This window comes from Gossypium hirsutum, chromosome D04 (genome assembly GCF_007990345.1).
Source record: "Gossypium hirsutum isolate 1008001.06 chromosome D04, Gossypium_hirsutum_v2.1, whole genome shotgun sequence".
In the NCBI taxonomy this organism is placed as follows: domain Eukaryota; kingdom Viridiplantae; phylum Streptophyta; class Magnoliopsida; order Malvales; family Malvaceae; genus Gossypium; species Gossypium hirsutum.
In genome coordinates this window covers 11,056,780-11,073,153 of record NC_053440.1, presented here as the reverse complement: position 1 = coordinate 11,073,153, position 16,374 = coordinate 11,056,780, and the positions used below count along the sequence as shown (strand labels likewise).

The window sequence follows — 16,374 nt, the reverse complement described above, 5'->3', positions numbered from 1 at the left end:
TCATTTTCTTTTGTGGTGAAAATGAAAATTCTCTCTTCAAAATAGAAACCAACGGAATCATTATTTCGAAAAATATATTTAATTATTAGAGAATAAAAGTCTCTCTATTTTCTGGCAAAATAACGATCTATGAAAGTTGTGTAAATAGCCCTATCGGTGCCATCTATTTATTGGGAGAGAAGGTAGAACCCTTGTTGAATTAGAGAAATTTATTTCAAATAGAAAAGCACTCCCTACTTAGAGTAAGATTAGGGTGGGCGGCACACCCCTAGTATTCCTACTAGGGTTACCGCCCCTTTCATTTTCCATGAAAGGATTTTGAGTTTCTCTTACATTAGGTCCAATTATGAGTACTTCCAAAATTTTTCGATCCAGTACTTTATAATTTGATCGAACCCAATTATGTTTTTCTATTTCCCAAAATAAACTTCAATATTTATATTTAGTTAAATAATTTTCTCGTCCTCATTTTATCCTAGGTAAAATTATGATGATTTTACCCCTAATAAAATTTTTGAGAAAATATATTTAATATTTTACTATTCAGCTTGTTCACTAATTAAATAATTTTCTCGTCCTAATTTTACCCTAGGTAAAATTATGATGTTTTTACCCCTAATAAATTTTTTTTGAGAAAATATGTTTAATATTTCACTACTCAACTTGTTCACTATGATCACATGGTTTATTTTCATTTTCGGGTTTTAAAATAGCTCAAAAACATAAACTCAATTTTAATCATTTTTAAGAATTCATTGTTCAGTTCTAAATGAATTCATTTCTCATTTTCATTTTCGTTTTCATTTTCATTTTCATTTTGAGAAAACCACATTTATTTCCAAATGATTCCATTTTCTTCATTTTCATTTTCAATTTGGAGAAAATCATAATTATTTCCTGAGTGTTTTCCATTTTTACTATTTCTATCCATTTTTGTTCATTTGATTCAACATGCAATTCAATTCTGGTTTCAACGAGCTAGTGGAGGGACCGATTGGACATATGCGATTGGGGCTTAAATGATTAATAATTAAGTTTAAGTTTTTTGCCTATTAATTATAGACTCATTTAGTCACAAAGCCATTCCACTATAGTTGTAACAACCCGATTTTGGGCCTAGTCGGAACAGTGGTTTCGGGACCACAAATCTAACGAGGATAATATTTATTTTTATCATATTTTTATGGTCTACGATTTCACAAAATGATTTCATGAAAATTTTGTTCGAAAATTTCGACGTTTGGGCACTCAATTTAGTCAAAAGGATTAAATTGTAAAAAGTGCAAAAGTTGAGATCTACATGTTAGAGGTGTCTAATTGTTATGAAATTTTAAATTGAAGGTCCTTTTATGGTAATTAGACCATTTTTTAAGTTGGTAGACAAAAATAGACATGGTTAGGCATGTTTTCAAAGTTTTTCATTAAGGGCGTTTTGGTCATTTAGTTATTAAAATGAATTAAAAACAAAATTAAAAGCCAATTTTTGTCCATCTTCAACCCCTAGGCCAAAAATTGCATGGAGAAACCATGGATATGGTTTTTCAAGCTTCCAATCTCAATTGTAAGTTTGTTCTAGCCCCGTTTTTAATGATTTTTACGTTTTTGAAATCCTCGTAATAAGATTTACCTATTTTTACCATTATTTTGAACTAGATTTTGTGTTTAAAAATTTACCCATGAATGATATGCATGTATTTTGATGTTTTATGGAAGAATATGAATGTTTGGAGTGTGATGAATGTCTTTTACTAAGTAATTTTCGATGAAAATACCTAAAATGATTAATTTATAAAAGTTATAAAATATGTCACAAGTGTGAATAAGTGAGAATTGTGGACTGCCATAGTTTTGAAAATGGTTTTTCTAGGCCTAAAATGCAAGGAAATTGAATAAAAATTATTTTACGAGCCTAGGGGCAAAATTGTAATTTTGTGAAACTTTAGGTTCAAAAATGTAATTTTTGCCAAAGTGTGATTTTTGGACTAAATTGAATAATGTGAGTGTTAATTAAGTTAAATGTGTTATTATAAATTAAGAAAGACGAGAAATTGACTTTGATCAGTGAAAAAGAAAAGTCAGAAATTTCCCGGTTGAACCTCCAAAATACAAAAGATACGAATGAAGTGACAATAATGATCACATGTGTGGCATGGGCTGTGTGCAGGCCACTATGTGAAAGAGATAGTAATGGTCACGTGTGTAGTACTATGTGCAGGCTACTATGTGTACCGGGTACCATTGATTATAAAGGTGGCTGCTGTGTGTTGATTCCACCGGGTATCATTGATTATAAAGGTGGTTGCTGTGTGCTGATTCCACCGGGTACTATTGATTAGGAAAGTGGTTGTTATCTGCTGATTCCACTGAGTATCATTGACTATAAGGGTGGTGCTATGTGTTGATCCACCGTGTATCTGTTATTATTCCGAAGTGTCTATCGGGAAATTGACTAAGTGAAAGAACATGAGATCATGTAACGACTAAGTGTAATTGAAAATTACTATGTGACGAATGAGTGCAGGTATAAGTGTGAAAATTTATGAACAATGTGCTCGATATTTGATCAAACCATCACTAAGATGCAATGGAGTAAGTGAAATTATGAAAGAGTAAATTTAGCAACAAAACAGTTTTGGACAGCAACAGTTGTATGAATTTGAAAAATCACCAAAAATGGTTGAAATCTAATTAGAGAGTGAATAAGATATGAAATTAAAGCTGAATGAGTCTATTTTCACATAAAAGAGACAGAGCAAGCAAACGAGTTTTATATTATGAGATATTTGAATTTTAGTGAGATAGGGCTAGAATGATTTCGGAATCACCTGTTCTGAATTTGGAAAATCATTAAAAATTATAAAAAAATAATTGTGGGATAAAATTTATATTTTTAGAATCCCAAATGATTCTATTTTCAAAATAAATAAATGAGAACATTATCCAAATTTTGTACTATGAAATAATTAATTTTTAGTGAAGAAATGTCAGAACTATCGAGCGATGAAATAGGGGAAATTTTAAAGAATAAAATATACTTACTGACTAAGAAAAAATTTCTTAAAATTTTATGGTAAGAATATATATGAGTCTAGTTTTGGGGAAAATTAACGGATCTTAATTTGGAGCTCTGTAGCTCGATATATAAATAAATTAGTGACTCTGGCTCAAACAAATAGTTTGAATTTACATACAGGAAAATAGTGAAAGTATGGATAATATTGTTTAAGTGTGTTATACACATTAAGGATGTGGAATGGAGAGGATGAGGAGGAAAATTGGGAAATATATGAATGGTTTTTGTATAATTGGTAATATGCTCGATTATAATTGATAAACGATGAAATAGAAATGATGCTTATATTTATGCATTATTGGTCTTGATTTAAGCTCATGTGGGAAAATAAAGTTTTATAGTATGTGTGTATGGTATATTTGGAATATGATTTAGCTTGAAGTAATGTCATGAATGGTTTATGAATTAACACATGTTTGTAAGTTTGATACATTAATAAATGTTGTGCTCATCCATGCTCATAATGTTTATGCTATATGTTTATTTGGTTAACATATTTGATGTACATGTTTAGGCTTTGACCAAGTTGTGGCTGGATTATGCCACGTTAAACTTATAAGTTATGTATTGAAATGGTAAGTGCCTAAATGGAAATATGCGAGTGATCATGACAGGGGTGGTAAGGTTTAAATTATGTAATCTCTAGTGAAATGGTTTATCATGTGGTTAGTTCCAAAAAGAATTATGCTTAAATGCACTAGCTTGCGACTATGGTTGAACGATATGTTTATGTCTTGTGTGATATGCATAGGAAACGGGTGTGGAAAGGTAATGAAATAGTAAGTTCATATTTGAAGTGAAAAATGACGAAAAAGGGGATGATGAGTTTAATTGATGTTGTTATTTAAGATAAAGTGATATTTTCATTGTCAAAATTGAGAATTTCATAAATGTGTTAATGAATGGTATAATCGAAAAACATTAAGTTAAATGGTAAATACGTATTAGTATTGAACTTACTAATATTGAATTGTACGTGAATTAAATGGAAATTGCTAGTGATATGATTTGAATTGTGAGCATGAGAAATTGTGCACTGAATGAAATGGAAATGAAGCATTGAATTGCATGGGTATGTATCGGGTCTCGTAGGCCTTATTTATTATGAATATATTATTTTGAGGATATATTGTGAAGAATTATAAGAGCATGTTAAAAAATTTGAAAGTTTTAATTTAGATGAAATTTTATAATACGGTTAAATAAGTTTACAAGCGTTTGTGTTCTGGTAATGCCTCGTACCCTATTCTGGTGTCGAATACGGGTAAAGGGTGTTACAATAGTATTGTGACTAAGCTCTCTCCAACGACATACCATTATGAAAGCAACTCGATCACTGCTCGTCCAATGACCTTGTCATAAGTGTGTTACCCTCATAAGATATCCTTAATCTCTTTGGGATAAATCCGTTCTCTCAATATGATCCTATTTTATCTCATGGTAACCATTACATCTTCCTTCATGAAAAATCAATTACTATCAGATAGTAATCAAGTTATTCATCACAAAGACGAACAACCCGTGGCCACGTTCACTTTTCATCAACGATGTAATGCCAATGAGAGGATATCATTTACCCATGTCTCAGGCTATGAATTTTATTGTTGTGAACGACGCTATATACTGTAGAAGTCGTATACCCAACGCACCAGCTTTCGATCCCTTATCTTTTTGAAATTAGGCTTTTTCTTACATCAAAATATATGAGTAGTGCATACATAGTCCCTAATCCACTCACTATTAAGGTATGTCACACTTTAAACATAACAAGTTCATAAATCCATAAACGAATTTAGAATCTATTCTTCTTGGGTCCAATCCGATGTACTATCAGTCTAGTTAGTCACATCTATGTCTCTATCTTCTAGGAGTCATCCGCTCCGATGTCCAAAACAAAGCATCTCCCTAATTGGACTTGATATACGGCATATTAGTCTTTCAATCGATTTGCTCATTTCCAATTAGAATAAAGACATATTTAGGTCTGCCTACTAATATAAGTTGTCTTTCTGTATTACGATCCAATATTTACTTCTATTTTGCTTTGCATGCAAAAAGCATATGAGGAAAATTATACAAATTATATTAATCTGATCCATGAATTGTTTTATTAAATAACCCATTCGAAAAAATTACAAGTTTACAAACGAATATACTACATTTAGGACACCAGATCCAACACTCGGGACACCAGATCCAACATTTTTTTCCACTCATAGCAATATATATCATTAGTAGCTTAATTATATTACTTAAGCCATTAATTTTTTCATTGTTCATACATATATATATTTATTAATCATAGTTATAGATAATGATGAAAGAAAACCATTATATCCCAATATCATACCTTAATTACGGAATAATTACTTCCAAGGGCATATTTAATTACCAAGCAAGGATATTCATATAGATTAAATCAAAATCTTTTCATGTTTTCAAACTTTAGCAATTTAGTTTTTGTACTATTTAAATGATCGATTTAATTCAAATTTCACTCACTGATTTGACCCAATCATTTATGCACTCTACATTTAATTATTCTATTACAATTTAAGTAATAATTTGGTTCACTAAATTCGGTTCCAAATCAATTTTTTTGACATTGTTGAAATTCAAGTCATTACACCCATAGTTCAACTTGACCAACCCTATCCTTGTAAACCCGAATCAAACCTTAACTCTTATTTAACCCATAACAAAACCATCAAATACCAACAATAGTGGTCGACGTGGTGGCTTGATGTTGGCTCTGGGTATAGGTGCCTTTTTGTAACAACCTATTTTTCAGTGGTGTCAGAAACAGTGGTTTCAAAACCACAATTTCGACAAATGAGTTCGTAAATATTATTTAATAACATTTACAAGTTTATTTATAAAATTTTATTAAATATTAAATTGATAATTTTGTTTGAACGGTTAATAATTTAAGTATAAGGACTAAATTTATCCCATAATAAATGTATCCCTTCTAACATTTACCTCGCTTCAATCCTGAACATTTCGTCCTTCCTTAATACCATCGAATAGCCACATAACTAATTTCTATTAGCATCTCTAATGACTCCCCCAATTGCAGCTGAGTAAGGATTAAGCAAAACTGCACCATCTATATTGAGCTTAACCCAACCACTTTCCAGAGCTGACCATTTCATAATGGTAACCATAGGTCTCGCATGAAAACTAGGCGTCGATAGTGGAGAGTAACTTCTCATCTCTATTTTTTCCAATGCAACCAGAACACTTTAGGAAACAAAGTTTGCCAATCTACCTTATGACTACCACAATCCCCTATGTTCTGCAAGTCCCATACAACCCATTCATCAAGTGGTAAGGAGAAAAAAAATACTTGTTCCTGAGGTGTACAATTGTGCTCCAAACTGCCCATGAAAGGGAACAATCCCTAACAGCATGTACCGACTCATACATATTGCTACATCTCAGACAGTGGCCCTCACAAGCCATATGTCTCCTAACTTTTTCATCATTAGTTAACAACATGTTCTTCCACAATAACCAAATGAACACCCTAACCAGCTGAGGTGCCTTAGCTTTCCAAATCAATTTCCAAACATTAGAACTATCAGTTGAACCAAAGGGATGCATACCTCTATAAGTTTCTGTAGTGGACAAAGAACTTCTAGTCGCCCATCTCCATGACAATCGATCATTCCCCACATCCAGTGAAGGTGGCAACACCAAAGATATTTGCAAAACAATTAGGTTCGATAGGAAACTTCTAAGATGACTCCAATCCCAATCACCACTCTCATTGACCAAATCATAAACACGCAAGTGTCATCTAGTTTCTTGGAGCCCATATAAAAATTCCTTAAAGGGCCCACCTGACGTATCCAATTATCATTCCAAAAGTTTGTCAACGATCCATCCCTTATATTCCAATAGACATTATCCAGAACATCTTGCCAGATCCTCATTAAAGACTTCCATATATAGGAACACTTACTCATAGCAATAGAGTTCGGCAACACCCAACAATTTTTATATTTACTCCTCATAATCTTAACCCATAAATCATCAGTCTTGGTTAACAATTGGAAGCTAAGTTTCAATAGGAATAACTTGTTTTGATCAGCTAAACTTTTTACGTCTAAGCCCCCAACCTCTACCAGATGACAAAAATCATCTCATTTCAAAAAAGTCAGCTTCCTAATATCAAAAGTGGAGCCCCAAATAAAGTTACGGGCCAACTTCTCAATTTCACCACACACAGCGACAAGTATATGAACTGTAGTCATAAAGTAATTGGGAATAGATAAAAGCATTGACTTTGCTAATGTAATTATGCCTGGTTAATAGCTTCTTCGCCTCCCACCTATTGAGTCTATTATAGACTTTATTAACCACAAACTCGAATGTGCTAACCCCGACTCTCTTATGAATGATTAGAAGTCCAAGGTACATCCCGAAATCATCCACTCGTCCATATCCCACCTTCCTTCAAATATCAGAGGCTAAAGCCTTTGGAACATTAGGCGAGAAAAATATTTGAGATTTATTCTTATTCACTTTTTTACTTGAGAAGTGACAAAAAGTATTCAAAATATCATTGACAACCTCTGCCTGCTTCGAATCCGCCTCACAAAAGAGCATAAGATCATTAGCAAAAAAATAAAAGTGATAAATTTGGACCTCTCCTAGACAGCAACAAAGGCTTCCACCTCCACTTGTCAACTGCTTCATCAATTAGATGTTTCAATCTTTCCAAACATAACACAAATAAATAAGGAGATAAGAGATCTTCTTGTCGTAACCCCCGAGAAGGCCTAAATTCATCTATGAGCGCACCATTCCAAAGAACCTAAAAAGTAGTCGACGAGACACAATTCATAGATACCATGATCAACATGGATAAAATCTCAGCTTTTGAAAGTGTATCCCTTAAGAAATCCAAATAGATTTTGTCACATGCCTTCTCGAGATCAATTTTTAAAATCATGTCAGATTTTATAACCTTAAAATTCCTTAAAGAATGCACAAACTCCTAAGCAATAACAATATTGTCTAAAATGCTTCTACCCATCACAAAACTAGCTTGGTTTTATTTAGGAAGCCTCGACATTAACAGTCACAACCTATTAACAATTGTGTTAATGACAATCTTATATAAAATTGTACAAAGACTAATCGGACGAAACTTAGTGATGCTTCCCAAACCATCAACATAAGACACACCATCGAACAAACCGAAGGACCAATAGTATCCCACTGAGATTGATAAAACTTTGCATGGAAACCATCAACTCCCGGTGCCTTAAGCGGAGCCATTCCCAAGACTACTTTACCAACCTCTAAATCTATCACCTCCAGCTCGAGGCCACACTTCTCCACCAGAGATAAATCAAGAAAATGACCTTTGCATGGCAGAAACCCATCAATTTAATAATTCACAGAAAAGATACTCTTAAAGAATTCAACAAAATGTTTTAAGATTACAAGATCAAAACACCAATCAACACCATCCACATTAAGTCCCTCAATTTTGTTCCTTTTACGTCGCAAGGGTCCATCCGTGAAAGTATTAAGTATTACTATCTCCATTCATGAGCCAAGTCGATCGAGACTTCTGAAACCATAAGAGCTCTTTATGCTTCAGAAGCTCTTTCAATTCTTGTCTCAATTTCAGCTCACGAATACGAAACCTATCAGACGAATTTAACTCTAAAATCCGATGTACTTTTTTTGGCTCATGAATCATATGTATTTTACGACTAAAAATGTTGTCGTAAACACACTTATTTCAGTCTTGGACCTTTACTTGAAACTGCTCTAGAATATTCACCACTGAATCTTCAGAATTCCAGTTGCTACTAACCAACGTCCTAAATTCAGCATGGAGCATCCAACTGTCAAGACATTGAAACAGTCTAGCCCCCTAACCTGGTAAGGCTTAAGAGACACTAAGATCGAATGGTGATCAGATTTCAAACGTTGCATATTCTAAATCAAACAACCAAGCGCAAAGAAATCAAAATTCAAATTCCCCAAAGCCCGGTCCAACCATTGAGATAACTCTCATCTACTCTATGTAAAATGAGACCTACAACAACCCAAGTCTCGAAGACCATTAGTAAACAAAAACTCCTGAAAATAGGCACATCCATTCCTAAATGTAGCCGCGCAACCTATTCTTTCAAACACGTCCAAAATCGAATTAAAACCACTAGCAATAAGCCAAGGCTCATCAATTGAATCAGCCACAGAATTTAAATAATCCCACAATAGACACCTTGTTATCCTATGGGAATTAGCATTCACAGCCGAAAAGAGAAACCCTGACGAACTCTGGCCTTTATTAATCTTCACGTGCACAACCTGAGAATGTAATCCCAAAATATTAACAATAACATTATCACTCTAGAGTACTCAAATTCCACCAGAAAAACCATTTGTCCCAATTCTACAAGAATTTGAATACACCGTTCTGCTAATAATTTCATCAGCACGAAAACCACTGACCCAGGTTTCAAATAAACAAAATATATCATGACTAAACTTATGCCTATACTTGGAAGTAAACAAAAAAATTAATTTAAATCCATAAACACTTGAAATAAGAACCTAAACAGAAAGCCACAATCCAAGAACACTAACAGCTTATTGCAACTTCTCGATCAGAGTTTGCTGCCATACCCTCAACCACCGTCAATGAAAAAGTCTCCACAATCAATTGCTCCAGGGCCTGATTTAAATTACCCACAATTCCCTCCATGGTCGTCGATAACTCCATAGTAGGTTGCTCAATATAACCCATTTTACCATCAGAAGGTTTCCTCCTTTAAAGAATATCTTCTAATACAACATTCGATCCTTCCCCCATTATTTCTTTCCCTATGGCTCCAAACTTGAACAATATATTTTCCTTCCCAGACCCTGCACCATGCTAACCAACCTCAACAGTTCGAAAGACCATATGCTTTGACTTGTCCAGGCTTTAAAGAAACAACTTTGACATTCTCTTGACCCAAACTTCCATCCATACCAACACAGCCCAACAAATCTCCAACAACAAACCCACTAACAGCCTTCTTTGAAGAAAACCCAGCACCACTATTGTTGGGCTTTAAGACCCTCCCACTTGCCTTAGGCCCAAGGCTCACACTAACCCCTTTACCTTTAACCCTAACATCTTTTTTTTCTAACCCCAAAATCCCTATCAACCACAACACCCTCCTTCCTTAGTGAAGATCCCGCAAGTTTCCTTTCATCTAAAGTTGACCCTTTCCTAACCAAAATCACCGACGCACTTGCCTCCAAACCAACAACCCCATCAAGATTGACACTCTCTGTGTGATTATCGACCCTTGTCTCACCCCCCATTGGCCTCTCACATAGTGAATCTAGATCCACCTGAAAGACCACTATTATCGACACCCTTCACCTCCGATAAACTCCGTGGTTTCCCCCTCTACCGTTGTTCAACCAGCATCACTTAGCCTGTAATCTTGATTTCTCAACCTCTGAACCGCCTTGAACAGCCCCATCCCCGTTGTGGTCGATTTGCTTCGGAACACAACGCCGAGCTATGACCAAAAAGCCCGCACGTAAAACAAATGTTAGGTAACATTTCATACTCAACTCTTTGTAATCTACCATTGATTCTAATTTTTGGAATCATAGGTTTTTTTTCAAATCCATACTTACAACCAATCTAGTAAACCGCTCCCTAACTGCCGCATCAATACAAGCATCGATACGAATCACAGGTCCAATCATTCTTCCAATAGCTCAAAGCAAAAAATCAGAGTAATAGCCCTCGAATAACTCAAGTAAACAAATCCAAACTACCTGAGTATCCAATTCTCTATTGGTTGTCAAGCAAGTTTTCGGTGACAAATAATGTCCAAAGACCACCCATGGACCACCCAATAAAACTTTGTCAAAATCATCCTTATCCTAGAACTAGACAAGATAGAAATAATTTGATGTTACACAATAAAGACACCTTATTAAGGTATTGAATCCTATTTTTCTCCCTAATAATTTGATCACAACTATCAGTGCCATCTTCCTCTCAATAAACCGATGAACACTATCTGAAAACATGACTGAAACATAATTGAAGGTATTCCATTCACACACTTCAAATCAACCATCAGTAAATATTTCTTTTATGAAATTAAAATTAAAATTAAGAAATTCAACAATACCACAAAACTTGAAATTACAACTTATCACACAATATCCAAATTAATCTTAAAACAAATTGTGGGACTTCACTTCGGGTGTCAATAATACCGTACAACTTGCAAGCCACCCAGGAGTTGACACTGGTAGCCACAACCAGCATAACGCGTAACACCACAATATTCTGGTAGCCTCAACCAGATATTTCGGGTGATAATTTTAGTAGAAGCAATTCAAACTGGTTTAACAAGGGCAAACAGGTCTAGCCTAGGGGTGGCCAACCAAACCAGAAACCATCCTATGCTGTTTCGGGTTTATTTGGCGGCGTCAAATAGTTGAAGCAAATTACATAAAACAAACCCAAAACAGCATTGGATTACTATCATTCTACAACTCGACCTTAATCCAAATTATATAAATCCACATCCAACAGGTCCATTAGAGGTCCATTACGTAAGGTATTAACTTGAATAAAATATAAAATTGCAGTACTAACATATATCCAATAGCTCTTCTCTACCTCAACTAAACAGCCCTAGATCCAACTGATATGATGTTTGACCACTAATCCTTAGGACAAAATAAAATCCTTCCAAAACAAAAGAAGACAGACTGTGTTGTATTTAATGTTCCCACAATTGATTTATTGAAAAACTATGAAATTGAAGTAACTAAGTTACTTTGGGTGGGATTCAAGATTCATCTCCTGAAGGTTCAGCAATAGATCCTTTGAGTTCAAGAAGACTTTGTTGGCTGAATTTGCAATGGTCTGTGCAATTTCTCTAGAAGCTTCGATTTTCCTCAATGTTATGAATGCTGGGTTCTTTGCAATTGCTTGACCAATGAGTTGGGCACTCTTGGCTTCTCCCTGTAAACCAGAAAAAACAAATAAATTACTGTAGTAGAAAAAACAGATCAATCAACTTTATCATATTAAGCCAAATATCAGAATTTTCTGAGAACAGCAGAAAACTGACATCCAAATATGCTTCAGATTATCTTCAACGCTGTAAAGATATCAGATCTACCTAATACTCCCATTTAGCTGCATTTTATCATCAAATTTTATAGAAAAACTACCAAGGCCAGATTGTTTAGTTCCATTTTATGTATCTCACCTGTGCTCGGATAACAGCACTTTTCTTGTCCTGTTCAGCTTTTTCCACAATAAATTTAGCTCTCTCGGCTTCTTGTGCAGCCACCTGTTTCGCCTCAATTGCAGCAGTGAATTCCTTCCCAAAAGTCAGACTTGTAATGGACACATCATCAAGTTGAATGTTGAAGTAAGCTGCCCTTTCAGTCAGAATCTTCCGGATTTCCTTACTGACATTCTAAAAGCACAATAATTCAACTTCACACAATTAATATAAACCATCTACGCTATTCTTCGGGCATCAAAAATGTATGACAGGTTATCTACCTCTCTCTGTGTAATGAGTTGGCTAGCATTGTATTGAGCAACAACAGCTTTTAAAGTTTCATGAATGATTGAAGGCAGGACCCTCTCATTATAGTTCTCACCAAGGGTTCGATAAATTTCAGTTAACTGAGTTGACTTGGGGCGAGTGAGAACACGAAGCCCAATCTTGACCTGCAGAGGATACAGTTCAGAAGCAGGTTTAGTGTCTAATTAAGGCATTACTTCCTGTTAACATTTTTCTATTTTAAATTTTCACCTAATATAACTGTGCAAATGCATGTATGTTATAGCATCAAAAAGAATTTTCACCCTCTCATTATAGAGCCTTTTCATATAATTGAATGAAACATTTCGCAGGTAAAAAGAAAGAAAATTTCAAATATTGTATTCATAGTTCATATGACCATATCAGAGGCTGGATAGACACAAATAAATTAATTCTTAAAAGATGGAAGAACCGTTACATAACTTTAAAAAATGAAAAACTCAATAGGAGGTATGATATAGAAGGAAAAGAAAAGATTACGTTTAAAATTAATACTTTGTATAAAATATAGCAAGTAATAATATATTCTTTTAATTAATGTTCTTCCTTTAGTAAGCTTCGATATAGCAATTAGAAATAATATATTTATCCGATTGATTGAGGATGTAAATTCAAAATTTAAGGATTTAAACACTAAGCTTAGATTGCGTTTGGGAATTTACATTTCAAAGTATGGATTGGGATCTAAAAAAATAGAGTTGTTGAGAAATAAAACACATAAATGTAAAGTTCATGATTATTTTTCAAATTTATGGATTTGTTGGATACATAATTAGTGGTGGATTTGAAATTCTTATAGATATCTGTAGATTTGAAATACATACTTTTCTATGTAACAAACATATAATCATATTGAATCTAACTAATTTATAAATAATGCATGCATTCTACTTTCACAATTTTAATAAAAAAGAATCCAAATTTTCAAGTTCATATTTCCAAACATAACATTGCAGGACTTTCCCCGCAAAAACCACCTTCATCTTACCAGCATTAAAGCATGACGTTTGATAAAGCACAAAAATAAAATAGGGCGAGATTTTAATTTTTTAAACCCCAGATAGTATCTTTTTACATTTAGAAACTAAAAAGCAATGAGGTAATGATAGGAAAAAGTCTGTGAAAATTGAAAATCAGCATTTACCATCTGGAGATCACGACTACCGGAAGTACTCTCAACTAAATGAGGTCTTGCACGGACATCATAGATGATAGGCCTCTCAAACCATGGTATCATAAGGTGCGTCCCCTCTGAATAAACCTGCAGAACCAAGAATTAAACCTCATGACATACTGCTAGACAGAGGCTAAGTCAAAAAAAAAAGGTAAATTAGAATGTCAATGGGACAGCAGAAAAAAATTTGGTCATTCAAGAAAGGATAGCACAAGGCTGCTAGTTAATCAATTCAATATAGAAGCCATAGCCATTCTTAATAAGCAAGTTCCACAAAGCACTATAATATCCGCAAACAACAGATAAAGGGAAGGAGATGCATTTTAAATAAACATGCAAACTGGTAGAATGATTACCTTATCTTTGATGCCCAAAATCCGATTGAAAACAATTGCTCGGTGCCCTCCATCAACGTTGTAGAGACTATTGGCAACTCCATAGAGGCCAAGCCCACCAATGACTCCAATCTTAAGCAAAGCAGGAAGTGCTCCGCCTCCAGGCATCTTAGGAACTTTGAGGTTGTTGAGATTCATTTTACTCAATGCTGACAAGTTAAACATTCGATGTCAAATTGCAGAAGATTCCAAAGGTGTTAAAAAAATCCACCAAGCATCAAACAATTTTGGAACATTATATACAGAAGATGAGATAAAGATCAACCAATTAACAACTGCTAAGAAACAAAGATCTAAATGATAAACAAAGAGAGCATGCCTATATCAACATAAACCCCAATATGAGATGTCAGAGAAATGGTTTAAGCAACTCTAACTTAGGAAAAAGCAACTATGCAAACACATCCGTGTTTACACTCTCTATTGGAGAAGAAGCTCCAAAATCAACCCCCCCCCCAATCTAATTAGGATTTATAAGTCATATCTTCCAGAAAGAAGTGTAAGCACCCAAACTATTTCCTTGTCATGAAATAAAATTTATTGCCTCCACAAAGAACATAACACAGCCAATATAAATTCATTCAAAATGTTGCTAAGCAAATGGGTTTCCCTCAGCAGCGTACGAAGTTCAACAAAAGCCAGTCATTTCATCAAACCGCAAAACAATCTAGCTCTCAAAACAAGAGGCTGCCGCTTTTGACAATGGCGGGTAGCACTGCCTTGACCAAGAGAAACGAATCAACAACAAGAAAAATAAAGAGGGAAACGAGACCGCTCAATTTAGCACCCAAAAGGCTGATCACTTACGCCCAAATTTTCTAAACAAACAAACGCGACAAATATAATCTAAAACTTTTCTTTGGAAAAAAAAAAGAAGAAAGGAGGAAGAGGAAGATCGAAATACCTACAAAAAGGCCACTTTTGAAGAGAGGAATAGCGAAAGAAGAAAGGTAGGGTTTAGGGTTTTATATATTAGGTTTTGTTTTCAGTCGACCCCGATACTTGGGTTAACTAATCTTATTTACTTAATTAATTATTCCTTTGTGTATTTTTATTTTTAGATAATAAACTTTCATTTTCATTCCGTAAGGAACAGTCATACAAAGAAACCAATGTTGTTGGGATAAGATTGGCGGTCAAATTCCTCACACCATTAATCCATTTTATTGGTGACTAGATAATAATATGAAAGCTTAAATCATAATATAATCTTTCATTTATTTAACTTTTTTTATCTTACATTTGTTTTCATTTTATTTTATCCAAAAATTACTTAAATTTAATAAAAATATTTCCCATGTCTTATTTTTATTGACAACTTTTTTTTTAATAAATTAGGTTGAAAATGTTAGTACAATTGTCACAGGTTACGCATCAAAATTTATGACGAATATACATAGAACGTTTTATAGACATCAATTTATTAGATGGGATTTATTTAATCCACTTGAACTGGGAGATCCATCTACTTAAAGGAAAATTAGAGTGACCTTGGTAAATATGGAAAGTAATTTTAGAATATTTGTAATATTAGATCGTGTAAATCCTTTAAGAATCTCATTGTAGATTAAATTATATTGTTGGATATGGGGAACTCAACTATAAATAGAACTCTTGCTCTCATTTGTAATCATTCATTCTTAAGTAATATTATTTTTTTTATGGTTTCTGTTTTCTCTTTGCTTATTTCTCATTCCGTTGCTTCTGTTTTACTTTTGGTGCCTTAGAGAATTTCCATCGATAATTCTCACCTTTAAGAGTTAAGTTGACTTAAAGAGATTTGGAGCAAAGAAATTGTTTAAGGTCACACGGATTACGAGACTAACGTTATTTTTTTGTTTCAATTCTTTTATTTATTCTTCTAGCAATTATTACTTATTATAACATGTGTCCAGGAATTAGTAAAAAAATTAAATAACATATAGGCATAATATCAAATTTAAGACTCAATATTTACATTTTTTTGTCAATTTAGCTCTCTTTTCTTAAGCTAAATCGCTCTCAACCTTTAAAAAAAAAAGTCAAATCTCTTGTTTTAACAGAAAAAACAGACTAAAACATTAAAAATTTTAACGATGTTGGTGTGGCAATCAGCTTTGGCAATATAAGTGTATTTTC

The 16,374-nt window shown here is 33.8% G+C and overlaps 1 protein-coding gene across 5 annotated transcripts; it reads right to left on the bottom strand.

Annotated features, from left to right (window-relative positions):
• Positions 1–11,670: 11,670 nt before the first annotated feature.
• LOC107926084 (prohibitin-1, mitochondrial) lies at positions 11,671–15,303 on the bottom strand. Of its 5 annotated transcripts, none has more exons than XM_016856879.2 (6): positions 15,161–15,303; positions 14,218–14,405; positions 13,832–13,948; positions 12,642–12,812; positions 12,340–12,552; positions 11,671–12,089 (listed from the first exon to the last, which is right to left on the bottom strand). In XM_016856879.2, the coding sequence occupies exons 2-6, from the start codon at positions 14,392–14,394 to the stop codon at positions 11,898–11,900; spliced, it is 870 nt and encodes a 289-aa protein (XP_016712368.1). In that variant the 5' UTR covers positions 14,395–14,405; positions 15,161–15,303; the 3' UTR covers positions 11,671–11,897. The 5 variants fall into 5 exon arrangements, with proteins under 5 accessions (XP_016712368.1, XP_040947886.1, XP_040947889.1 ...); XM_041091952.1 differs by having other exon boundaries at positions 15,165–15,248; XM_041091955.1 differs by lacking the exon at positions 15,161–15,303 and adding an exon at positions 15,064–15,148.
• Positions 15,304–16,374: the final 1,071 nt, after the last annotated feature.

What these genes read in the sequence shown, in the direction of transcription:
- LOC107926084 (XM_016856879.2), bottom strand. Translation starts at nt 14,394, where the DNA reads ATGAATCTCAACAACCTCAAAGTTCCTAAGATGCCTGGAGGCGGAGCA. An exon ending in AACTCATTACACAGAGAGAG is followed by an intron (nt 12,553 to 12,641) that starts GTAGATAACCTG and finishes TTGTGCTTTTAG; the next exon opens with AATGTCAGTAAGGAAATCCG. An exon ending in GTGCTGTTATCCGAGCACAG is followed by an intron (nt 12,090 to 12,339) that starts GTGAGATACATA and finishes TCTGGTTTACAG; the next exon opens with GGAGAAGCCAAGAGTGCCCA.